The 27,085-nt window shown below is 40.8% G+C and overlaps 1 protein-coding gene across 7 annotated transcripts in view; it reads left to right on the top strand.

Annotated features, from left to right (window-relative positions):
- The window catches only part of UNC5D (unc-5 netrin receptor D), a 285,175-nt gene extending 271,491 nt beyond the window's left edge, over window positions 1-13,684 (top strand). For 5 of the 7 annotated variants that reach the window (XM_073325005.2, XM_073325004.2, XM_073325000.2 and 2 more), the window contains 3 exons: window positions 1,838-2,002; window positions 5,895-6,073; window positions 13,236-13,684. In XM_073325005.2, the coding sequence (XP_073181106.1) occupies window positions 1,838-2,002; window positions 5,895-6,073; window positions 13,236-13,440 (549 nt within the window). In that variant the 3' untranslated portion in view covers window positions 13,441-13,684. Of the gene's footprint in view, window positions 1-1,837; window positions 2,003-5,894; window positions 6,084-8,909; window positions 8,969-13,235 lie in introns of all 7 variants that reach the window. The other 2 variants (XM_073325003.2, XM_073325007.2) reach the window with 2 other exon arrangements.
- The last annotated feature ends 13,401 nt before the right edge of the window (window positions 13,685-27,085 follow it).

Below are 27,085 nucleotides of genomic sequence, written 5' to 3'. Positions count from 1 at the left end.
GGAAGTTTAGACTTGAAATTAGACGAAGGTTTCTAACCATCAGAGGAGTAAAGTTCTGGAATAGCCTTCCAAGGGAAGCAGTGGGGGCAAAAGACCTATCTGGCTTCAAGATTAAACTCGATAAGTTTATGGAGGAGAGGGTACGATGGTATAGCATGATTTTGGCAATTAATTGATCTTTAGCTATTCATGGTAAATAGGCCCAATGGCCTGGGATGGCATGGGATCTGAGTTACTACAGAGAATTCTTTCCTGGGTATCTGGCTGGTGAATCTTGCCCACATGCTCAGGGTTCAGCTGATCACCACATTTGGGGTCAGGAAGGAATTTTCCTCCAGGGCAGATTGGAAGAGGCCCTGGGGGTTTTCCACCTTCCTTTGTAGCATGGGGTACGGGTCACTTGCTGGAGGATTCTCTGAACCTTGAAGTCTTTAAACCATGATTTGAGGACTTCAATAGCTCAGACGTAGGTGAGAGGTTAATTGCAGGAGTGGTGGGTGAGATTCTCTGGCCTGCATTGTGCAGGAGGTCAGACTAGATGATCATAATGGTCCCTTCTGACCATCATATCTATGAGTATAGCCATTTAAAACACACTCATGTCTATAATATGCTTTAGCATCAATTAATTTATTAACGCTTTACAAATGGAACCATAATATTAAGTATGACCAGATTAAATCTGATTTCTGTTCTTTCTTTCAGTGGCCAGCTCTGCACACTTCTTAAATCAAGTCTTTCTTTCAGTATTTACGGAGCTAAAATTTAAAGAGAACACAGGCAGGGAAACCGACACTGGTGCAAAATGATACATTTGAATCTGCCTTTGAAACCCAATTCTCTTCCTTTATGTTAAGATAATGCCTCATCTGAGCCATTTAATGCTTATTTCCCCCCCACACACACTTTCTAGTTTGTAAATTTGTTGTGACTTTAAAATATTTTTAAATTAATGGACTGTTTGAATTACTTTCCCTGTTCAGATGATTGCAAGGCAAGGATATAGGACTCCTGTAATAACTTTCCCTGAGTGGGGTAATAGTTTTCTTTGGATCCCTTTCATAACACTAAAGTTCTAATTGCTCCTATTGGGCATGTGCTCTCCTGCGCACATCCAGACCCTCATCGTCCTAGGAAATCAGGGTAGCCAGGAATACCTGAAGTTTTATACTGACCCATTACAGTAATGGTTGTGTTTTTCATAGATGGTAAAGGAGCAGTGTGAGATGGTCCAAAAAGAAAAAAAAAAAACAAAATAGGCTAAAGTAGAAGGGAAAACAGGCTGAATGCAGGAGACATTTCCCTAACTGTGAGGTGTAATGTGCTGTATATAAGTCTCTCAAGAGAAGTGGCTGAAGCCCCATCACTCAGATTTAAAATTGTACTAAAGGTGGCACTGGAAAATGTGCTGTGTGGCTTGATCCTGCACTGGCTCATGGAAGACTGGTTGACCTAAGGGAGGGGGTCTTTTCCATCTCCAGTTTCAAGGATTCTATAATGCTTATTGTGAAAACTAGAGAGCTCCAGGGTGTGGCAAGAATTTGGAATTCTGGAGTCTGATGGGGATAATAAATGTATTTCACTCAGAGGAGTTTAAAAAAAATAAAGTTTAATTCTCTCTGGTCATCCATGTCGCTGAGTGAAATTTAAGCTTGCAGTAATTTTAACATTGCAGTTTTCAATTGGAATTGACATTAATTAGTTTTGTGCAACTCGACATTCACAGGGACATTATTATAAAAGCAATTCCAACAAAATCGTGTATATAATTATTATTTGTCTCCTGCTTTGCAGTTGTCACAGCTTCTCTCTCCTTTGGGATGTATTTCTTTCACAGGAAGTTCCTTTCTCTCGTGTGTGGTGCAGTAACCAGCAGCCACTGCACTGTGCCTTTTCACTGGAGCGTTACACTCCCGCGACCACACACCTGTCCTGCAAGATCTGTGTTCGGCAAGTCAAGGGCCATGAGCAGATTCTACAGATCCAGACATCTATTCTAGAGGTAACTTTTTTTCATCTAGTTCTGTTCCCTACTCTGTCACTAAGTTGCTGTGTAACATTGGAGACAACCCTGCCTCAGTTTACCCCATGTAAAATAGTGTTGCCTTTATATCTGTAGCCAGCATTTTCCCTCTGGAGAGCTGCTGCTTTTCAGCTCAGCTTCCCAGTGAAGGAGAGGTCTTTGATGCAGAGTTTGGGTATATTATAAAAGTAACTTGGTTTATTTACACACCCACACCAGTCATTGAACTGAGGTGGTCAAAAAGCATGCAGGCAAATCCTGCCATCCAAGAATCTCAATTCCTAAGGGAAAGGACAAAATCTGCTCCTCACACAGCATGTCTTAACAAACCTGAACATTTGCTCACAAGTAGAAGGACTTGGAAGACTGTGCATAGCAGGACCACCTGGCGATGACTGTCATAACAATAGGTATCTCATCTACGCTTTGGGGGCCTGCTTTATTAATGTGAGAAAAGCATTGTGAGATTTCTGGGGAAAATGGCCCACTATGCATGTGCAAAGGTAAATAACTAAAGGCATTATGCAGAGGAAGGGGGACTAAATAGGACTATCACAACAATAAGTAATAATACCACACAACGATAGTTTACTGTGGCAATGATAGATTGGCCTGAAGCATTCAAAGGGGAAGAGGTAAGGCACATAGTGTTGTGCAGATGAACACAATGAGGCATGGAGAGATTTAAGTGTTTTAGCCACAAGGCTATCCTTTCTTCCCCCTCTAGATGAGGTTAGCTGTTGCAGGATTGTGGCTTTATCATGTTAACTCAGTTTCTGGATTCAGTGCTGGATTTTTATTTTGGGCATTCAAAGTCTTACAGATCATCATGTTCAGGGCTAACAGGTATTTTTTTAAAAAACACCTGATAGATGCTGTGTCTCGATTTGCATTATTTACCTTAATGTTCAACAAGAGTTTGTTTGTGATCAGCATGGAAAAGGACCTGTCCTGAATAATCAGGCTTCTCCTATGAAGCCTTGTGGTATGTATAATACATAGGCTTAGTGCTGGATTTCAGAGAAAGAATATGAATTGTGGAAGAGGTTATCAATATTAGACAGAGAATGTTGAAACTTTCAAGGATATGAGAACAGAGGTTTCTTACAAGTACAAAGGTGACAGAGCAACCATTTACACAGTGTGGTGAAGCCCTTTCAAAAAAACGAGTGAGGCCCTTGTGGCTAATGCATTGGATTGGGACTCTGAGTTCAGTTCCTAGCTCTGCCACAGCACAGACTCCTTGCATGGGAAAGTCACTTAATCTCTTTGTACCCTCAGTTTCCCACCTATAAAATAAGGATAATGGAGGCATTTTCTGTCATGTCAATTTACATTGTAAGCTCTTCAGGCCACGGGACTGTGTCTGTACAGCATTTAGCATAATGGAGCATACAGATAATAAATAGCTAATTGAAAACATTACTTCTCTGTTGGTTTTTCATATCTCCCTTGTATGCTATTGGGGATTTTTGTTGCATCTCTGTTTCCCCCTGCATGACTCAGTCCAACAGTATTGTGATAGAAATCTGCAAGAAGGGCAGTCATCTATTTTTCCTCAGTTAAATGTTGCAGTGGTGGGAGGACTAGCTGTCCATAAACCCCAGGTACATGTTAGAGAACATTCTAGTATGGCAAGTTTTCTTAGTCTATCTCCAAAGGTGATGGAAGGATGAGGCTAATTTGACTGGGGGGGACTGAATACTTGAACTTCTCATTGCTTTACAATTCCCACAGCAGTGGCTTATCTCAGAAGTGCAGGGTATGAAAATCCACCTTTTCTGATTGTTTAATTTAAACATGCAGAAGAACAGTAATGTATCTACAGCATTCCTATTACTTTGCATGGATGCTTTCTCGGATGTATCATAAATATTAAATTATAGTGATGTTACTAGTATCTTCATATAGTATTTATACTTCAGTAGCATCCAGTAGGGCCTCAATTCAGATGTCTACAAAACCAGACAGTCCCTGACCTGTACAGTTTAAAGTCTCAAACTGAAGAGAGGACACCATGTTGAAATGTGAATTAAGTCAGAAAAGCTGGTAGAGTTGTATTTGCATTTGTAAAACGGAGGCAATATGATCTGGAAATAACAGACTGTATAGTACGTAGTATAGTCGTAGCTGTGTCAGGCCCAGGATATTAGAGAGACAAGGTAATATCTTGTATTGAACTGACTTTTGAGCCACACAGAGCTCTTCTTTAGTTCTGGGAAAGAAACTCCCAGCATCACAAGAAAATGCAAGTTGGAACAGATTGTTTAGCATAAATAGTTAACAGGCCACTCTACCTTGAATGGTCTCTTGCTAACACCTCTGCAGTCATAGGAAAAAGAGGAGATTAGTGGGTCACAGATTGTTGTACTAAGCCAGAGTGTGTCTGCTCAATCCATCATGTTTGATGTCTAGCACAGAAATGAATTTAACTTCTCAGGTTCATCTTTTGAAAGTGTTGTGCAGGTTTCCTATGAGGACTGGTAGGTCAGATATAGAGTGATCACTTTATGAAAAGCGTTCACTCATGGGTGATTGTGTGAGAACATAGTGATTGTCTGATTTCACCCACATAATTGGTACTGGGGCAATCATTGCACTGGATGAGGTATACCACGTGTGATAGGCAGGTGTATGGGAGGCAGGGTTGGTCATTGTAGCAGTGGACTTACATATGCAGGTTTTGCATCTGTTGTTCTGTCAGCATCAACCCAATCTCCAGATCAAGCTGGAGATATATACAAATTATATAACAATGTCGGAGGTGGACTACAATCCCGCTCATTCTCCCATAACTGTGTTGCCTCTTGAAAGTATAACAGGAGTGAAAACAGTACACTCAAACAGATGTAACTCCGCGCCATCACTCCATATTTATTCTCTTCTACATTCTTTGGGTGTTTGTCATGAATATTTTGACCCAGGTGTGCTCATTACTCAGGCAAACTAATTATCCAACCCATTTAGACTTTTTTCCTGTTAATTTATGGGTCACAAACATATCACAGTTGTATTTGATGGGTTATTTTCAAACTGCTTTTATGACCAAATTCATAAAACATATGTTTACCACAGTACTTGTAGTGAGTATTCATTTGATTACTGGTCACCAGGTATAATTTCTGCTTCCTTGGATGAACTTTTTTTCAGCCAGAAGTACTTCTTAAAGGTTATATTTCGTTGCACCAGGAAACTATATAATCCCCAAAGTAGCTAAATTTGTGTCTTGACTAAGTGAATCTTAACTATCTTCTGCATTTAGGTATTTGTCTAAAAGAATAGGGTAGCTATAGGTCTGAAAACCTCTGTTCTCAGTACAGCCCAGTGTGTGTGAGAATGTTTAAGTTCATGAGCAGAGCCTAAAAGGACAAATTTGAAATGCAAGTAATTCAGCAAACTTTCTGTAAACACTCAGGACTGGAAAGGACCTTGATAGAATCCTAGAAATGTAGGACTTGACCTATTTGTCTGTTTCTACTAAAGCCTTTTGGATTTCGCACATGGTGTCATAGTCAGAAAAGAAACAGTATATTCATTCAGGACAGTAAGCTGCCCAACTGGTTTCATGGTATTATATTTGGTATATATGGTATTTGTGTGCGTTAATGCTAAAAGGAAAGTTATTACTAATCAGAGGTGAGAAAGAGCATGGTCCAGTGGTTAAGGCACTAACCTATAACTTGGGAGACCTGTATTTAAGTCCCAGCCCCACCCCAGACTTCCAGTGAACTTCAGGCAAGTCATTTAATCTATAAAATGGGATAATTGCAGTGACGTACCTCAGAGGGGTGCTGGGCAGCATACGTGTACTATAAAAGGACCTTAGATACCAACTGACCTATTAACAGTTTTGTTTTTATCTTTCGTGTAGAATGAGAGAGAAACCATCACTTTGTTTGCACGTGAGGACACCAACTTCCCTGCACAAACTGGTCCAAAAGCCTTCAAAATCCCATACTCCATTAGACAGAGAATATGTGCGACATTTGACACACCTAATGCTAAAGGCAAAGACTGGCAGATGTTAGCACAGAAAAACAGCATCAACAGGTAATGAAAGGCAAGTTTGAAAGGTGAACATTTACATACACAATGGGAATAATCTGCTGCTATGATTTTTTTTCTCTTTGCTTGTATAAAAGATATTTGAATAAGAATTACTATAGTTTAACTGGAGGAGAAAGCGGTTGCTATTCTCAGTTGTATGAACTGCAGTTTACTCTGAGAATAAGTGTTTTGGGCCAATCCTGCATGATGTTAAGGAAGTCTGAACTTTCAAGTTATCTATGTTCTGGAACGTCTTCTCCAACACATACACATGGTGTCTTAGCAAAATAGGCAATTGCAGAAGGCAGAGAGATTTCTACATTGCTGTATGATACAAAGATAGCCTATCATATGTCCCCTAGGGTTTGACACACACTGAAAAAATTGTTTGGCCTGTTCTCTCCCCAGACTAATGCAATTTTTTCTTCACATTCCAATTCAAAATAACTGATGCTTTTTTAACCTGACAAAAGTATGTTTAAAAAAAGTCCCCATCTGTGCTACCAATAGTACAGCATTATTAAACGTGAGAGAACTAGGGTGGGGAAATATCAAAATTGATGCTGCTTGCTTGTTTAGTCTAAGTGGAAAAGTCACAGTCTTACTTTCTGCTTCTCATGAAAATAGTACAGGAGAATATTTAAATATGACCAAATAACTTGTTTACATTGGTCTAATAAAGGCTAGTGAGAAGCAGGATGGGTAGGACTCCAGCAATGCCACCTATGCTCTTAGTAAGTCACTTATTAGCCTCCCATTTTACAAATGAGGACTTGAGAGATTATTTTCTTTGCTTCACTATATCCATGTGAGGAATCAGGTACTACATTGCAGGGGGGGCTCAGACAAATGCTGTTTGCTCTCAGATACCTGAATATACCTTCCCTGTAGTTAGGTGCCACACGGACTAGACTTTATACAGTTGTTCCTTAGAGACTAACAAAATTATTTGGGTATAGGCTTTATCTGATGAAGAGTGTTTTAGCCTACGAATGCTTGACAGTGTATGGTAACTCTTGACTTTTTAGTGGAAAGGAATTTTGCAGAATTTGTTTTTAAAGCCTAAATCTTAGATCTAAACCACCCAATAGTTCACCTAACTTTGCAGCACTCTGTATAGCTGACATTCAGGGTAGTCCTTGTGCTAATTCTCACCTTGCCCCCCAATCTAGGTGAAGCTCACATTCCCATTTTCAATACTTACAGCGTAGAGCTGGTTTTCATTTAAACTGCTCCTACTTGGAAAATACTTCTCATAGTTCTTAGCTTGGTGTTTTTTTTAAAAAAACCATTTAGACATCTCCCTTGCTCCAACAGTGGGTTGTTCCTCATATTTCTTTGTTATAGAGTTGGTACTCAGTAGAAGCTCATAAGCAACAAGCTCCTCTTTTTGTAAGGAAGGGATGATTTAGAGTGTGTACATGGTATTATATGCCTGCATTAGTGACCACTGTGGCTGAGCGTCATGTTCATCCTCTTTTGTGCAGGGTGCTTAGCCCATTTATAGCTGGCTGACTAGCTAAAAAAACCCCATAAATATTAAATGCAAGTTATCCATTAAACAAACAGTGGCTTGGAGAACATGCTGGTTCATTCACAATGGGTGCTTGAGTCACTTTTTAGTAGAGTCAAAATGAAGAGAGGCATTTTGTCAGGATCAGTTGAGTAAATAAAGATTGAGAAATCAAAGAAATTAATACATTGGGGTTTTTAATTTTTCTAGGAGAGAGTAGACAGACACGCACAAGCAACAGTTAATGCTGCGGCTTTTAGACAACAACACTGTAATAGCCAGCTTATTAATGTTGTTTGTATTACCATAGCACTTAGGAGCCCCAGATATGGACCATGACTCCCTTGTGCTATACAAACATGGAACAAAAGGATGATCCCCTGCCCCAGTTAGTTACCTTGGGTGTCTAGCCATAGTAGAAAATGAGAAGTCAGCAGAATTAACCTATTTAATGAGTGGAGCACGGCTGCACAGATTTTGAGATCATTGTGATAAAGTAGTCTTACTGGCAAAAGAAATTCACCCTTCCATTCAGAGTAGCCACTGAACACTTCCGCACAGTGCAGAGAAATGCAAACCAGCCCTCAACAGGGTGAGAAAACGTATACGTTGGCACTGCTGTGTGTTCCATTCAGTGCCCAGAAGCAGGCATAATGCTGTGAACAGGATTTCCTGTCCCTCGTGGTGTGAACTAGGAGACGCTGCTCACTCGGCACAGGACTTGCCAGCCCAGGCCAAAGCAGTGACTCACTTACTCTAAAAAGAAAAGGAGTACTTGTGGCACCTTAGAGACTAACCAATTTATTTGAGCATGAGCTTTCGTGAGCTACAGCTCACATCAGAACATCTGATGAAGTGAGCTGTAGCTCACGAAAGCTCATGCTCAAATAAATTGGTTAGTCTCTAAGGTGCCACAAGTACTCCTTTTCTTTTTGCGAATACAGACTAACATGGCTGTTCCTCTGAAACCTGTCACTTACTCTAGTAGCTTTCCCCAACAGTTACTACTGCCAACTGCTTCAGTGCAATAAACCTCATGATGGACAAATTGAGGAAAATTCCTTCCTAACCTCCATCAGTTAGTGTTTCTCTTATGGCATGAGGATTTATTGCCCTTCTATTTTTTTTTTTTTTTTTAATGTAAAGTCCGCTAAACTCTTGACCTCCCTGGTATCTTGTTGCAGTGATTAACAGTATTTTTTGTCAAGGTTCTTAAGAGCTGCACTTAGTGTCTTTGGCCGGTATTTCTGACTGTTGGTGGCTCATGTGACTTCTTCCCCGATCACAGTTTCTAAGGCAACTTGTATTGTTCATTGTTTGTATTAGGATAGCATCCAGAGGCTCCAAGCAAGATCTTATTGTGCTAGGGGCTGTACAGACACATTGTAAGTAGACAAGACAAAGGATGAGAGTATCTTTGCACAATGTACTTTATGATCTGTATCTCTGAAAAATAGCCTTCGTTCAGGCCTGAAACTTCCATTCTCGTCATCTGTGCTTCATACTTAGCGGCAAACCTACAAGTGGCTCAGTGCACTGCTTTCTCATGTTACCCAGTCTTTATCCTTTGTAGGATCTAGCCTTAAGTAAAACACCAATAAAGTCAGGTCAGACTGAGCTCCTTACTGGATTATTCTTCACAGGTTTCTAAAGTCATGAAACCAGATAAGACTGAACCATCATGCACTTAGTGAAGGAAGAAAGTATGATTCATTGGGTTCTTAGGGACTGCAGAGCTATATTCACTAAAGTCACATATTGTACAAGCAGGATTCATGTTAAACTAAGCCAGGCTTCACTTCTGGAGAAAATTCAGAAACAAGCTGTGTGTGCGTGTGTGTGATCAGAGGCTGCTCTGCAGTTTTTGTCTCTCCAATTACTTGCTTTTGGGCACATAAGTGGCTTTCATTAAATGAAACCAGTGCAATATGGAAGACATTAATATTTTTTCATGGTACCAAGGGGGAATTGAAAACATTACAAGTACAGTGCCTCCTCAAAAAGTATTTGTTTCCTGTTCATTAGAGACTACTTGATAGTTTCTCTCAGGTAGTCTGTGCTATAAAAAACAAATCTACATATATCCATTTGACTTTGAGACTAGAATAATAATCCATGGGGTGGGATGGAAACTCATTTAAAATTAGCATCCGAAGAATAGGCTAGAGGAAATAAGGATGCACTGGCAGAGCATGGTAGATGGTCATCCTTCTGTGAAGTGTATGAGGTCGGTGTCTATTATTGGGATAGATGGGATTTGAAAGCACAGGGGTTGCTAATGAAACACAGTGCTTCTCCATAAAACAAGCTCCCATTCAAATTTTTGCTGTTTTCAAACTGGTTTTCTATTAAATGTCAGCCAATCACTTGAAGCGACTGAGCTCCCAGTTTGAGCATAGGTTAGGATCTCAAATTGGAACAGCTGACCCTACCTTACTGAGAAATGGCATGTCTTTCCAACTCCAGTTTGCCTCTGGTTTGTTTGTTTTTTAAAAAGTCCATGCACAATAAATCATAGGAAGGGACCTTGAGAGGTCACAGAGTCCAGTCCCCTGCCTCATGGCAGAGGGAAGTATTATCTAGACCACTCCTGACCAGTGCTTGTCTAACCTGCTCTTAAAAATATCCAATGATGGAGATTCCACAACCTCCCTGGGCAACTTATTCCAGTGCTAAATCTCCCTGCTGCAATTTAAGCCCATTGCTTCTTGTCCTATCCTCAGGGGTTAAGAGCACCAATTTTTCTCCCTCCTCTTTGTAACAGTTTTCAAGTATGTAAAAGGTTACAATCCCTCCCCCCCCCCCAAGTCTTCTCTTTTCCAGACTAAACAAACCCAAATTTTCTCAATCTTCCCTTATAGGTCATGTTTTCTAGACCTTTGTCGCTTTTCTCCACATCCTTCCTGAAATGTGGCACCCAGAACTGGACACAATACCCCAGATGAGGCCTGAGTAGAGCAGAAGAATTACTTCTCAGGTCTTGCTTATAACACTCCTGCCAATACATCCCAGAACGATGTCTGTCTTACACACTGCAGTTTACATGCAGATATATTTTTGGAACAAATACATTGGGCTTCACTTTGTTTTTTCTTTTGCATGATTTTTATTACTACTGGAAAGTGTGATTCCAGCATTGTCAGCAGACAGAACACAGCATTTACCTGAGCCATAGTTAATATTCCAGTCTACAATACACCAATGGCACACCAGCATATGAACAAGGTCACTGTACACTACTTTCCCTCATTATCTGCAAGGGTATTTTTGCTAACTTTTTTTTCCCCCACTGAATGCATCCGACGAAGTGAGCTGTAGCTCACGAAAGCTTATGCTCAAATTTGTTAGTCTGTATTCGCAAAAAGAACAGGAGTACTTGTGGCACCTTCGAGACTAACACAGTTGCTACTCTGAAACTCGACATTGTGTATCCCTGCATTTTATACAACAACTTGTCTGCAGGCAGTGACCTGGCAATTTTAAAGTACAGCCACTCATTCACACACACACACACACACACACACACGCAAATGCGGACTTTCCATCTCTTAAAGGCAGCGACTCACAGAACCCAGGGTTAAATGGAAACTCTCTGGTAGCAGTAAGGTGGGGAAGAGAGCAGGAGACACTATCATACCAAGATGGGGTGTCAGAGAGACACACAAAGTTGGGTTTTTTTAATATATAGTTGTGAAATTTTGTGGGGATAAAAAAAAGTTAGTGACTTCATTGGAACTACTCATCAAGCCAGGTATTATTCTAGATGAGTAACAATCTGGCTTTAACTCTGAGATGGATATTAATCTACACCTGACAATGTACAGAAGTCACTTAATATAAAAAAATCCCAATAGTGAAGTAGAATTAGTCATCTCTGTCTATACACACACAGTTCACTATTCCTGTATAACGTTCTGCCATTTAAAAAAGTCTGGTACATACTGCAAAAAAAAAAAAAAAAACACCACCTGTGAAAAGAAGTGGGTTTTGCCTGTTCTTTTTCTACCCCTGTGCAATGTTCCCTCTAATTTTTGACAGGTTGTGTGCGCAAAAAATTTCTTCTGTGCAAATTGTGCACACAGGTACAGCTTAGAGGGAACAGCAGGTGTTTGGTGACAAACATTTGAGCAAAGGTTTTTTCTAGCTGTGCCTAAATGATAAATTGCTCAGCTCTACTATGTTTTGTTTGGAGAAGGGGGATTATAGGAAGTTCCATTACCACCTTTGAACGTAAGAGAAATAAAAAGTGCAGATGTGCTTTGTTAGTTTAAATTAACTGTACTCTAGTTTGCAAGTGGGGGTTGGGTCGTTAGGACAAACTGTACAGTTACTTAAATTGAAATAATCTCAGCAAGGGAAATGCTTCCCTCAGCTGCTATAGAATACAGCAAGGGCTTTTCTCACATGCACAGGTGGAACTGAGCAAAGATGACCTGATGTGGGTGTTGATTCATTATCAGGTTAGATTTTTTTTTCAGCAGGCTTTCATCAGTAAATATTGATTTAAACGCCAATACCAGAAGGTTTAGTCATAACATTTTGGGAGGAATTATGTGATAAAGATCTATGGGTAATTACTTAAGAGGATTGCCTCCTGGTGGCCAAGCTCCTTTGTTGTCCGCAGTAGCGGAGGGGAGTTCAATGGTATGTAATAATTGGGATGCGGGCCTTTTAAATTTTAGGGAAGATGCGTGACGGTTTCATCAGATGAGTGGTTTCGCATTAGAAAAAAATCCAGTGGGAAAGGCAGCATATGAAATTGCAGTCTACTGAAATGATCCAGCAGTACTTGGAATAAGCATCTGAGTTACAGTTTTGACATTTCATTATAGAAATAAATAGGTCTATCAAACCGTAACATTTCATTTCTATTCTATGATTTAATCACTTTCCTCTCCTTGCTCTTGTGTGTATATTACGCATATACATGTACCTAATCTTTGTCTGTCTGTGTGTGTGTCTGTCTGTCTCAGCACCATAGATATACAAGTGGATGTGTCAAACTGAGATATCATGGCAGAAGCTTAGGACAATACACATTTAAAAACCAGTTTGCAGAACAAAGTTCCATAAATCATGAGCATGTATCTTTTAAGAAAATCAAAACGTACAAGTGAAGAGTCCCAGCCCAACAAATGATACCCATAACTCATCACCACAGATATCAGTAAGAAGTCAAGTTCTTGACACTCAATTGTATACACACAAATATATTACATATATGAAGTTTGCCATGGCCACTAATGCTACATAATTTAGGCAGCAAATCAACTCGACAAGGCAGTATAGGTAAATTCTTATTATACGCACACCTCTTCATTTATCCTTCCTCTGATAAACTGAGCCCATGGCACAGCAATGCATTTCCATGTGCTGCTACTCCCTCCCACTTATTCAACTCGTGTATTTCTGAAGGTTTTGGGGGTGGGGGTCTCAAATTGTTTTAAAGCTAGATTGTCAAGAAAATGGGCATTTTGAGGGACAGCTGCCAGATTCTTTAATGTCCATGAAGTTCACTTCATTGTCTAAAAATGTATCTGTAGCCAGACATGATAGACAGAAGGTCAGTTTCACATTCACAGAGGTAACAGCATAAATTACTTTCTAATCCTTTTGTTTTACCTTGCCTCTCTTTTTTTTTTTTTTTTAAAGGAATCTCTCTTACTTTGCTACACAAAGCAGCCCATCTGCTGTCATTCTGGACCTGTGGGAAGCCCGACATCAGCATGATGGTGACCTTGACTCTCTTGCCTGTGCCCTGGAAGAGATAGGACGGACACACTCCAAAGTCTCAAATATTACAGAAACTCCGATTGAGGAGACCGACTTCAGCTACAGCAGGCAAAATGGACTTTAGTCATCTCTTTTCCATCCAAGAACCGATGGCCAGATTTGACTTTGACATTAGCAAATTTCTATTAGCACGGAGGAAAGAAGGGTTTTATGCACATTGCATACAGGGAATTAGACCTTCATTTCTACCACCTGTTTTTTATTTAGAGGAGCAGAAGAAACCCCAGAGTAAATCAGCACAGTAACAAGGCAAATGCAATCATCTCTGCAACTCCACAATCCTCCCAGAATTAAAACTCATGTCAGAATATTGACAATAAAGTCTACTTTTTTTATGACTCCCAGGGGCTGAGAGGGTGGGGAAGCTGTAGATATCATGAAACAGTATTGCAACCCAGAGAAAAATAAAAGGAGGCAGTGGGGATGCTCTATGACCAAGAAGTTATTGAATATTTAGAGCCACTAACTAGAATCTCTGGGTTTCAAGATTTGACCACACGGCTCGATTCTCCCTTGCCTTGCACCTTGTCAATTTACAATTAAGAGGGTATAAAATACTACCATGCTGATGTGGTAGCACTGTGCATTCGCTTTATACTGGTGTAAGTGAACTCCATATATTGCAGGGCTCCAGAAAAATCAGACCCAGGGTATTCAGCCATCCCGGGAATTGGAACCTATACAGTTTCATATATGTAACCGATCTCAAGCAGCCAATCCACTTCAAAATTTGATCATGTAATTAACGTACACATTTGCTGCAGAATTTTCCTGGTCCTTCTAATAGCAAAAAGTCCCCCAAACTCTTTTTTGTGAACTTGTTCCAAGTTTAATGCAGTAAAAAGCAGCACTTTTATAACAACCAACTGCAGTACTGGGAATAGCCACAGCGGTTTTAGCAAATTTGTACGTTCTTGCATTGCTCCTAATTTCAGGGCTAAGCCTAGACAGTCAATCAAGGCAGTGTAACTTTGGCCTGGTTTCAGGTGGAAATAGAAACCAAGCCAAACATCGATAATCAAAATTGCAATCAGAAACAAATCCAAGGGCACACCCAGAAATTGGCCCACTTTCATCCTAACGGTTTTGTGAACTGTGGCAGAGTTTCACATTCTTAACGCATTCTGAGCTCTGCTGCGTTCCATCTGGTTTAGTGATGTTGATGCAATCAACAAAATGGTGGAAAACCAGAGAAAGTTCCCTATCTTTTAAAAATAAGCTACAATAAGTTACACAAATCAAAAATGTGTGTTCTAATGGACATGGTGCAGAATAAGATCTGCCCATGACCTCTGTTTTAAATCCACTCAAGTACCAATTATGGCAAACAGATCATCAGTATTGGTGGTGTGAGCACAAATCGGTGTAGCTCAGGAGCATCAGTCATTGAAGCCCATTTTATTGTAACGGTTTCAATAAGATGCAAGAGAATTATTTTTTTATAATCTGGCAGATTTTAGAGAGGGGGCTGGGAGCAGCCTGACAAACCAAAAAGTAGTTTACAGAACACGCACCCTAATGATTATCTGAAGCTATTTCTTCAAATAAAATTGCAGTTGTGGTTGTACAATTAACAACCCCCTTCCAAGCAGTGACTTAGCAAGTAACTGTTCATTTTCACTGATCTCCAGTACAAACCTTCCTTGCTTCCCCTGCTCAGCAGTCCAGAATAAATACTTAGACAACAGTAGAGAGACATGGGCCTGAAATATTTCTTGCATTTCATTTCAAGCAACGTATTGTGAGGTTTTTTTTTTTTAAGATACCTTTCTTTTGGCAATGGCTCTTAAATGTGCTTAAGACTAACAAAATTCCAGCCTATTCCTCAAGGAAGTAGCAAACCTATCACTATTGTCATAGCACATGGCGCTCTCTTTAATACAGAAGAGGAGGAACTGAAGTTACTAGACACAAAATTCAAAGAGTCAGGGATTAAAAGTTTCAACCATGACACCAAGAGAAAAGAAATATGTGCTGTAGTTTTCTTCAAAACATACTAGAGTATATTTCCAGCAGTTAACTTTTTTCTCGACTTCTAGCCATTCACACATTTTGGTAACTAACCTAAGCCAATTCGAAAAAGCAATCAAACTGAAGATTCCTAAGTCTCAAAATGTATTTGTCATTCCAAATGTTCTGAATGTGTTTCCTTGTTGATTCCCAAATATGTCTGATGCACACAAAGCATAGAGGGGATAGAGGCAGCTGCTACAGGGAATCTGGAGTGTAAAGCTTTTCTCAGAAAACTTAGGGTTTGCTGTATAGAACTGCAGCTGTTTCTAAAAGAAACGCCACACCGAGCAGCCGAACCCTGCTTACTGACATTCATCATGTGGATAAGGTTACTGAATGCCTTGTGAAGTCTGTTTAGCAAAAGTTGGTCCCTTTTTGGGAGTGAGAGAACTCCGAGAACATGCACTGTGAGTTATTCAAAAGCACTTCTGGAGAAGGTCTTCATACTAAAGGGAGCTGGGGTGTAAACCAAAAATCTACAGCCTGATCCAACGACCGCTGAGGTCAATGATCGTCTTGCCACCACTGATTTCAGTGGGCTTTAGATTATGCACCTGAAGAGGAACAGCTCTGAAAGTCAGTTTCTTGCAATCTTCTAGATACATGAAACTCAGGCTCTTGCCTCAGTTGAAAGACTGTGTCTAGTGTGATTTCCTTGGGGTTTTGACCCTATTTACTCATTTTTGCTAGATTTCCTTGTTTGTCTTTTGAGAGTCATTTCAATTAAGAATGCTAAACGCACGGTGGTTCTGATGCCCTTGTATCATCAAGCAAGCTGGAAATGGAAATGCCACAGAATGAGGAAAAAGGAATTGACTGCTGATCTCAGAGTTGAGGTGAAAGTGGTAACCAGATTCCTGGCCAGCTTATCTCTAATGTGACCCTATCTGGCAGCATGTCAGAGTCACAACAGAATGAGACACTTCTGATGAAATGATCTCTCCTGACCCCTTTCCTCCATACGTAAAATCACCCCCGCCGCCAAAAAACCACGTTTTGATATTTGCAAAATATAGTCACTTATTTTTGTGCCCCTCTCCACTTCCCTCATTTTGTCCATTACGAGGAATGGAAATGCCATCACTGACGGTATCTTTCCAAATCACTCAAAAGCAGGAAGGTGCTGGAAATCTCAGCATTTCCAGACCAAAGAGTTTTAGAGAAAAGAGTCCCAGTAATCATCTCCTCTAGACTGATGTTTACCCAGCAATCCTGGAACACAACCAAGAACAGCCCCAGAAAACAGTCCAGGTATGTCTTCTCTGCTGAGTTAGAACAATCAATCAGGCAAAAGCCTGACCTATCTTCCCTCCCTGTTCACACAGTAAACCATTTCACACTTGAGTTTAGTGGTTCTTTAAACACAAGCTAGCTGGCATAGCTAAGGGTACAGACTAGAGTTTAGGTGCCGATTTTGCTTGGGCTTGTAACCCCCTTTTCATTAAGGACTCAGGCTAACTTCCTAGAGTGGTGAGTGTCCTCCAGTGCCTTCCAACAATTCTATCACATGCACAGGTTAGACAAGTTCCTCCACAATTCACTAGGGGGGAAAATATCCAAGCGGCTCAGCCCACTGCAGCACCAAGGGATATGTCCCCAGGAGTCATAGCAAGAAACACAGCTGTTTGCAACAGCAGCGACAGGACAATAAATTGTGTGGGACTTTCGCAGTATGGCTGCTCTTACCTGTACTAGACTAAACCCAGATGTGGGTGCAAATCACCCTGCAGTGAAGACATACTTTCTGATGCCTTACTGCGATTCTTTCCTTGTGATCATTTGTGTTAATGTTATCAGATAGATAGTTTTCTGAAGTAGGGGAGGAGGGTGGTGGATAATCAGATGAACATGAGCTCCCAAGGTGACATTGTGGCCAAAAGAGCGAATGTAATCCTTAGATACATAACCAGGGGGATGTCAAGAGGAGTAGAGAAGTTATTGCACCACTGCCAAATACAGAGGTAAAAACACTTTGGAATAGTGTGTCCACAATTCAAGAAGGATGTTGATAAATTGGTGCAGGTTCAGAGAAGAGCCATGAGAATGATGGACGGATTAGTAAACATGCCACACAGCGATTGAGCTCCTTGAGTCTATCTATTTAGGTTAAGAGGCAACTTGGTTAGAGTCTATATGTACCTACATGGGGAACAAATATTTAATAATGGGCTCTTCAATCTGGCAGAGAAAGGTACAACACAATCCAATGGCAGGAAGTTGAAGCTAGACAAATTCAGACTGGAAATGAGGCATAGGTTTTTGTTTTTTCAAACATTTAGTAATTAACCAGTGGAATAATATTTAAAATCAAGATTGGTTTTTTTCCTGAAAGATCTGCTCTAGAAATTATTTTGGGGAAGTTCAACAGCCTGGGTTATATAGGGGGTCAGACGAGACCACCACACTAAGCCCTTCTCGCCTTGGAATCATGAGCAAACACTTTTCATCTTCAAAGTGCTTTACTGACATACGCTAATTTCCTCAAGTCTCCTCCCTTGTGTGTATTACCCCCATTTTAGAGATGGAGAAACTGAAGTTAAGGAGCAGATTTTTCCAATGATAAAAAAAATCTCAGCTCCCATTTGGCTACATAAATGAAGTACCCAGCAGCTCATTAACAGCATCTTTACTTACATAGCATAAATAATTCATGTGAAGTGCTTTATGCTACAGAAAACGGGAGGCTGGCTCTTGTCAGAGGGTTGTTTTTATGGAAAGACGATATAGGATACAGCGTAGTTCAGTATTCCTATAGAACCATCGTCTATATAATTCATATGCAAATAGCATGTGTTGAGACCCATGGGAGTTTCGGGTGTTGAGCACTTTGGACACTTTATTTAGATGCCGAGATCGGTGCTAGGCCTTTTTGAAAATCTGGCCATTCGTGACTTGACCAAGGACACAAATCATATAAATCAGTGTCTGAGTCAGGATTAGAACCCAAATTAAATCATCTCCTCTAAGCTATAGGCCAGGCTGCTCTGAGAAGATGAATTAACTATGGGGAGCAAAAAATGGAGACTTAATCCTGTCTAGAACTTTAAAGTTCTCTCTAGTGGGCTAGATTCTGATCTGGTGAGAAAGTCAAGTCCAATTTACAACACTTGAGTACGGTATCTGCCTTTTTGTGGGAGGAAAACACTTTTTCCCCAGATCATCAGTGCTGTGGCTTCTTTAAGACTAATAGTTGTGCTTTTAAAAATGATTTACAATTATGCGACCAAAATGGTGCACTTCACAGCTTCACCAGACTGCAGCATCATAAAGTTAATTTACAGTTTTTACAACATTGCTTTTGCAGTCCTACTAGTTTACATTAAAATCCTTTAAGCCACAAGGAAAGGAAGGCCTCTGCAGATGTAAATGCAAACTTCATTTACCAGTGTAAGAAGTCCCATAAAACTAGGATGGTACTCCACCCCCACCCCCGCCAAAATTGTTTTTTCCAAGGGATGAAAAGGAATTGACAGTTTTCTTTAAAGACAGGGAACTATTTTTCTCTCTGACAACTGGTGGTATCCTTCTATGTGGCCTGTACACCGTTTTCTTTCAGCAGATTCCGAGAGACGATACTAAGCTTTGATCACTAAAGCAGAGGTCACCTCTGAGGATTAAAAGCTTTATACATCATATAATAAAGTCCCTTCCTTTCTTTTTCTCTTTGAAAGACAATGCCACAGGAAACACTTTGAAATATACAGTAAATTGTTTAATTCCAGATAATGCTTTCCCACTGCCAAAAGCACAGCCTTGATACAAAATGGAGTTGAAACATGAAAATAAAAATAGTTGTGAGCTTTTGCTGCCAATTTTCTTTTCAGTTTGTGTTCCCCACGCAGAAACAAAGGACTGTATTATGGTGTGAATGGTAATTAGTTGGGAATTCATCTCAAAGTCCACAACCACCAGGAAAGATCTGAACACACATCTTTGTAGTCCATTAGGTCACTAATTTGAATCATTTCTCTCTATATACACAGCCCTAAGGAATTTACTCTCCGCTTTTCGCACAGTTGTAGAGCTAGTCATTCATTAACAATTTTCGCTCTTTTTTCCTGTTAGTATTTGCTGAAAAATTTTCCCCATGAAGGTTGTTCATGTGGAATATTCGTGGTCCGTAATTGGGCAGACTTGGTCATGTGACATAATTGCTCAGGGAGTGAGAAAAACAAACTCTTTTCAATATAGAGAAGTAGCAACCTGACAAAGAGCACGCACTTTTGTATGGATATTCATTTATCATGCTAAAATTTGTGAAAACTTTAGGGATTCCCCAGCAAATACTGTAGTCCTAACCCTCTTGGTGTATAACATCTCTAATACGTGCAGTGGCAAACCAGACTCAGCACTCCTATTTGCAGAACTATTCAGGAGTTATTTTTTAATATACAATCCAGCTCTACTCTCACCTTATCCAAACTGGTATGAACAGGAGTGACATCTACTTTCCAACAAGAGGAAAAAAATACTACTTTTAAGATTATGGCAAACTCTTCAAGAGTCCTTTGATATCAATCATAGCATAGCTGATGTTCTAGTCAAGAGCCACAATGGAAAGAAAAAACGTGGTCTCCCTATTTACTGTTCTTTAAAATAAATTCTAGACATTTGACAGTATATTTTTTGTATTAGAGGTAAATACTGCAGATTCTGATTGTGTTGTGTGTGTTTAGGGGGTTGGTAGGGTTGTATTGTATTTTTCAAGCTATTGCAAAAGCTGCTTTTAAATAAGCTGTTCAGTTGTATTGAATAGCTGGTTTGTGCTTTACAAGGGAGTCTGTGGGAGTCAGGATCCGAGGGTTAGCAGCCTTCATGCCTTGCTGTCACAGGATAACTAGAGCTAAAGTCACTTGTGAAAAATTTAACTAAGGAATAGATAGGGTGGGTTAGAAAACCACCCCTGAATTGTCATGTAGCGTACCGTAATCAAACAAGACTATACAATCACCTAGTGTAGAACTGTGGTTTTGTTAAGCAGCTACTTAGTTTGTCTGCCTTCTGGTGTGATGACCCTGATCTGGAATGTCCTTTGTGGATACGGTAAGATGTCAACCCACATTGCCTGCGGGGGAGGGGGGTGTATATCTCCCACCACCTGATCCCAAAAGGAAACGTGCAGCACAAACTGACGTTTCGGGGGCTGTGCACCAAGGCTGGTGTTAGGTTTTTGATTTGGAGGGGGTTTGGATGCAGATGCAAATAAGATCTGCCCCAAAGAAGAAAAACCTATCCTGACAAATTCTCACCTTCACCAAAAACTTTTTTTTTTTTAAATTTCCCTATTTCCCCCCAGTAAAGTTTGAAATTTTAGCTGTACAGATGGTTTAAAAAAAACTGAAAATTTCTGCAAAGACTACTTCAATAGTACTTCCAAAATTTCAATTCATCTAAATTTCGCAATTAAAAAAAAAAAAAGTCACCCAAGATGTATTCCCCCCCAGCACACACACATCCCACTTTCAAAAAAACGTGTTACTGAATCTTACAATGAAATTCTTTGATGCATCACTAACCCCACTTCTTGACTGGCAGATGAATTTACCTCTGTCCCAAATTACACTGGGGAGATGGCATGCTCCTAAAAAATACTTTGGGATGGGGAAAGGCTGATCTCATGGGATTTGTCACTTGGGAGATACAGCAGCTTTTTGCCTTCTCTGAGTTAAATTCATCTCAGTTTACATCTAAATACTGAAGTGCGAAATATCCATATTTAATCAATTTGGGGGATGTAAAGTTTGATAGCACTCAGTCGTACCTCAGCTTAAATCAGAAGTATCGTGCAAAGTAGAGCAAGTTGAAAAAGGAGTGTTAGGGTGGGAATTTGCAAAAATGTCCATGAAATCACCCCTCCCTTCTGTCCGTTTGAAAGAACAATGAAAATTTATCAAAAATTCGAAATCTTTGACCAGCCCTTTAGCTAACAAAAAAGGGATGGAGAGGGGAAAGAGGAATTTCATGAAAATGTAATTATTTCCCCAATTTTTTCTGAAGTTTTGATAAAGATTTCAAAATTCAAAAAATTTCAACCAGCCCTAAAGGTACTCCTCTTACTCCCTTCGTTTCTGCATTGAACAGGGTCTGAAAATTAGCAACTGGTTCTGTCTCCCCCCTCTCCCCTCCCACCTTTTCAAGTGTGTTTGGTACTGAAAAAGAGAGCCCAAGTTTGAATGCTTTCTTTAATATGAAACTGAAGGAGTGAGGAAATGAGCCAGAAGATCAACAAGCGACCGCATGGCCTTGGCTTCATACCACACTTTCTGTGCCTTGTACTATCAATATAAATTCTGAATGTTGTACAGTCAATACTTGGGAAAGACTCCTTGGAAAAGGCTGCACTGGCGTCTTTTTTCAATCTGTGTACATAAATATACATATATATACATACATATATATATATATTTGGTAATGCCAAACAGCTGTGTTATATTGTATTGAAAAAACAAAATAATGGACAGTTTGGATGTTTTCTGTAGAGTTTGCAAAAATTGTCTGGCTATAGCCTTTTGAGATAACTGTACAGACCTAAATTACTGCATATCAGTTATTTATGAATAAAGAGTCTTTTATTGACATCTTAGATTACTCTACGAGTGGCACATTAATTTTGTGAGATAAAGAAAGACATTCTAGTAGGAGAGCTCCAATACTTTTGTGGTTTTACAGTGAGCCTCAGACAGACAATCGGTTAGCGTTTAGATGGGATAATGGAGTACAGCGGGGGTCTTCTTATAAAGACACTTTCCCCCTCATATACATGTTGTCTACGTGACTGACTAGAACTGAAGTTCACACAGCATAATAATAGTAAGTACATTGAAACAATCCAAGAATATCATTCTGCTTTTCATTACAGGATTCACTGTGGGCTTAAGTCGTCAGACTTTCTGGTGACTTCAAAATAATTTGAATTTGTTCCTCTATCAAAAGATCACAGTAAGTGGGTTCTGCCATAACATGAATGCATCATCGTGTGATGAACTTGCCTGTATTGTTTATATTCCCACAACACCTAGGAATCTTTGTCATGGACCAGGATCTGATTGTGCTAGTCACAGACCGGGGCACCTTCACGCTAGGCGCTGTACAAACACACGCACTGTTGTCGGTCTTACGCTAGCTGGAATATGCAATATCTGCCTGTGTGTATATTGAAGATTCCTTCTGGGGCTTCAGCTAGCTCCTCGACTGCCTGAGCAATTAGTGATTGCTCCTTAAATTCTTTCCCCTCTGCTGCACGCACACACCTTCTCATTTATGAAATTGTCAGCAATTGCGCATGCCATGAAACGGCCACCCATTACGCAGATTAATATTCACAAAGTAAGTTATCATTTATCCCACTTCAGAGAACAGATAAATATAGAACCATAGAATATCAGGGTTGGAAGGGGCCTCAGGAGGTCATCTAGTCCGACCACCTGCTCAAAAGCAGGACCCATCCCCAATTAAATCATCCCAGCCAGGGCTTTGTCAAGCCTGACCTTAAAAACTTCTAAGGAAGGAGATTCCACCACCTCCCTAGGCAACGCATTCCAATGTTTCACCACCCACCTAGTGAAAAAGTTTTTCCGAATATCCAACCTAAACCTCCCCCACTGCAACTTGAGACCATTACTCCTTGTTCTGTCCTCTTCCACCACTGAGAATAGTCTAGAACCATCCTCTCTGGAACCCCCTTTCAGGTAGTTGAAAGCAGCTATCAAATCCCCCCTCATTCTTCTCTTCCGCAGACTAAACAATCCCAGCTCCCTCAGCCTCTCCTCATAAGTCCTGTGTTCCAGACCCCTAATCATTTTTGTTGCCCTTCGCTGGACTCTCTCCAATTTATCCACATCCTTCTTGTAGTGTGGGGCCCAAAACTGGACACAGTACTCCAGATGAGGCCTCACCAATGTCGAATAGAGGGGGACGATCACGTCCCTCGATCTGCTCGCTATGTCCCTACTTATACATCCCAAAATGCCATTGGCCTTCTTGGCAACAAGGGCACACTACCGACTCATATCCAGCTTCTCGTCCACCGTCACCCCAGGTCCTTTTCCGCAGAACTGCTGCCTAGCCATTCGGTCCCTAGTCTGTAGCTGTGCATTGGGTTCTTCCGTCCTAAGTGCAGGACCCTGCACTTATCCTTATTGAACCTCATCAGATTTCTTTTGGCCCAATCCTCCAATTTGTCTGGGTCCCTCTGTATCTTATCCCTGCCCTCCAGCGTATCTACCACTCCTCCCAGTTTAGTATCATCCTCAAATGTGCCGAGAGTGCAATCCACACCATCCTCCAGATCATTTATGAAGATATTGAACAAAACCGGCCCCAGGACCGACCCCTGGGGCACTCCACTTGACACCGGCTGCCAACTAGACATGGAGCCGTTGATCACTACCCGTTGAGCCCGACAATCTAGCCAACTTTCTACCCACCTTATAGTGCATTCATCCAAGCCGTACTTCTTTAACTTGCTGACAAGAATACTGTGGGAGACCGTGTCAAAAGCTTTGCTAAAGTCAAGAAACAATACATCCACTGCTTTCCCTTCATCCACAGAACCAGTAATGTCATCATAGAAGGCGATTAGATTAGTCAGGCATGACCTTCCCTTGGCGAATCCATGCTGACTGTTCCTGATCGCTTTCCTCTCATGTAAGTGCTTCAGGATTGATTCTTTGAGGACCTGCTCCTGCTCAATATCCTCTGAGCAAATATAAGGTCCAGTCCTGTTTCCCTCAAGTTTAATAGTTCCCTATTGTTTTCAAAGGCACAATATTGCTTCATGTCAGTGTGGCCGAATCTAGCCCGTAATAAATCCATCGCAAACAGTAAACCCTTTCAACACACAACCCCTTGTTAAGGAAGACTTGGGTGAGTGTGATACGCACTGTAGTACCATTATAGAAATAGCCCTTTCTAGTACACACTAAATCTGTATCATGATAGGCAAAACTACTTCTTCCCACAAATTCTGAGCATATTTATTTCTCCCAGCCCTTAGTACTCTGAGAACACGGATGCATTTGTGTTAGGCAATGCTAACTCACTGCTGTGCCTGCTGCATGATTTAGTAAGATTTTATTGGTACGATGAGCTAGACAAGCATAGGCAAAGTTGAAAAAGAAGGGGCAGATACCTCCAGTTATGTGTCACAAGTAGGTAAAATCAACCCAGGACAGGGCTACCCAGTGTTTGAACCCCCGGGTCAATTTGCCAGTGTTGTCCAATACAGATTTGGAGACTGGTTGCTACGCAGTGCAATGCAACTGCTTTCCTTTCTCTCGGGGTCACGTACAGTTTTACGTGGCTGCTTTGTGATGGAAAGTCTTTTCTCATGCCTGTTAGTTCCGGAAACCTCACCCTTTTCCTATTACTTGAGACGGTGGAGTAGAAAGGGAGGTTCTGTTTTGTTATTGCCAACTTCCAGATCTTTAATACAGAACCAGTGCCGCACCCTGCCAGGCCATTGCTATCCTGTGATCGGCACCGGAGAGCAGCAGCTCTGTTTATCAGCAAGTTAATAGACCCGGAGAAAACGCTTGGTTCTATTGTACCAAAGGCTCTCCAATGTTTTCATTAACATGTAAAATTAAGTGTCATTCATTTAATAGATCAGCACAGCACATTTATGAATAGCTGGATGCAGCAATGCTTAAGTAAGTGATTATAAAATGCATCATTAATGCATACTTAACAGAGGATGCTAGGACAAGCTGTTATAAATCAAGACATTCTTCAAATATTTCATTACATTCATTTAAGTTATTATCAACCATGCTATCATATGCCATACAATGTAACGGCCACACTTTATAATAAATGGGGCCATCATCGTAAATGCCTTTGATATTCATTGTAGTATTAAGCATGATTAATTATGTTTATATGGAGCTAGTGTCCAATATTGTAAGAAGTCCATTGTATTGTGGTTTAATGAACAGCCACTTAGAAATTATACTGCAAGTGGAGGTTGCTGTCAGATTATTCCTCAATAGAATGATGGGCTCTCCTGAACAAAGAACTGGGGTGGCAGTCTCATTATTTACATGCCACATCCCTTCCGGGCGTGCACACAGCTCATTAGCCCATATTTAATCCACCAGAGCCAAATATTCCCAACAGCTCCCATTCAAGCACTGACATACATGGCCAGATTTTCAAGACAACCGGGGAGCCGTCATTTGCTCCAGGAGATCCCGCCTCCCACACTCTCGGAGAGGAGCACTTTTTAAAATATGGTTTCTGATGCCTATCATGGCATAGGTGAAAAATTTCCCACTATTTGGCCACTTTAATTGGCCCTGATACTGTAGTATACTAACATTCAAGAGGTCAATATCTGAGCTGCACAGTGCAATAGCAGACAGCTGAGGTGAACAACGGAGCAAAAAAAATAAGTAATTTCTTATTAACATTTCCCTAAAATAGCTGTTAAAGACAGACTCAAGCTAATTACCATTTGAATACTAATTGGGAGGGGTTTACATGGAGGCAACAGGTTTAGGTAGGAGTACGTGACTCAAAGGGAATAGAAGAATGAGGTACTCTAATTGGAAGCTGTCATAAATATAAAGGGAAGGGTAAACCCCTTTGAAATCCCTCCTGGCCAGGGGAAAGCTCCTCTCACCTGTAAAGGGTTAAGAAGCTAAAGGTAACCTCGCTGGCACCTGACCAAAATGACCAATGAGGAGACAAGATACTTTCAAAAGCTGGGAGGAGGGAGAGAAACAAAGGGTCTGTGTGTCTGTCTATATACTGGGTTTCTGCCGGGGGTAGACCAGGAATGGAGTCTCAGAACTTTTAGTAAGTAATCTAGCTCGGTATGTGTTAGATTATGATTTCTTTAAATGGCTGAGAAAAGAATTGTGCTGAATAGAGTAACTATTTCTGTCTGTGTATCTTTTTTGTAACTGAAGTTCCATTTCAGTGAGTAGCTGTGGATATGCTGGGTCCTTTTCCGAAAAAGACAGCCAGAGGAAAGCAGTACATACTGACTTTCATGGATTTTGCCACCCGATGGCCGGAAGCAGTAGCTCTAAGCAACACCAGGGCTAAAAGTGTGTGCCAGGCACTAGCAGACAGTTTTGCCAGGGTAGGTTGGCCCTCCGACATCCTCACCGATGCAGGGACTAATTTCCTGGCAGGAACTATGAAAAACCTTTGGGAAGCTCATGGGGTAAATCACTTGGTTGCCACTCCTTACCACCATCAAACAAATGGCATGGTGGAGAAGTTTAATGGAACTTTGGGGGCCGTGATACGTAGATTCATAAATGAGCACTCCAATGATTGGGACCTAGTATTGCAGCAGTTGCTCTTTGCCTACAGAGCTGTACCACATCCCAGTTTAGGGTTTTCCCCATTGGAACTTGTATATGACCGTGAGGTTAAGGGGCCATTGCAGTTGGTGAAGCAGCAATGGGAGGGATTTAATAGATATTCAGGCCTGTCTGTAAAGGCCTATACTCTAAGAATTTAGGTGTATTCTTATCACTTGGCTAGTGATAGAGGTATAAAAGAAAGAATCAAAACCACTGTCTGCCAGTGTAAGGGCCTTCTCTTATTGTGACAGTTTGTGGCCCTGTGCTTAGGCTCAGGCCTTAGGCTAAGCAGCAGAGGCAGCCATGAGCTGGGAAGCGAACGGTCACATCCTCACATTCCAAACTAGTCACATTGAAATAAGGTGCTATTGGGCTGTTAGG

The sequence above is a fragment of the Lepidochelys kempii genome, chromosome 26 (genome assembly GCF_965140285.1).
Source record: "Lepidochelys kempii isolate rLepKem1 chromosome 26, rLepKem1.hap1, whole genome shotgun sequence".
Lineage (NCBI taxonomy): Eukaryota > Metazoa > Chordata > Testudines > Cheloniidae > Lepidochelys > Lepidochelys kempii.
Note: the sequence above shows the minus strand (reverse complement) of the source record. Positions and strands in the feature narration are given on the sequence as shown.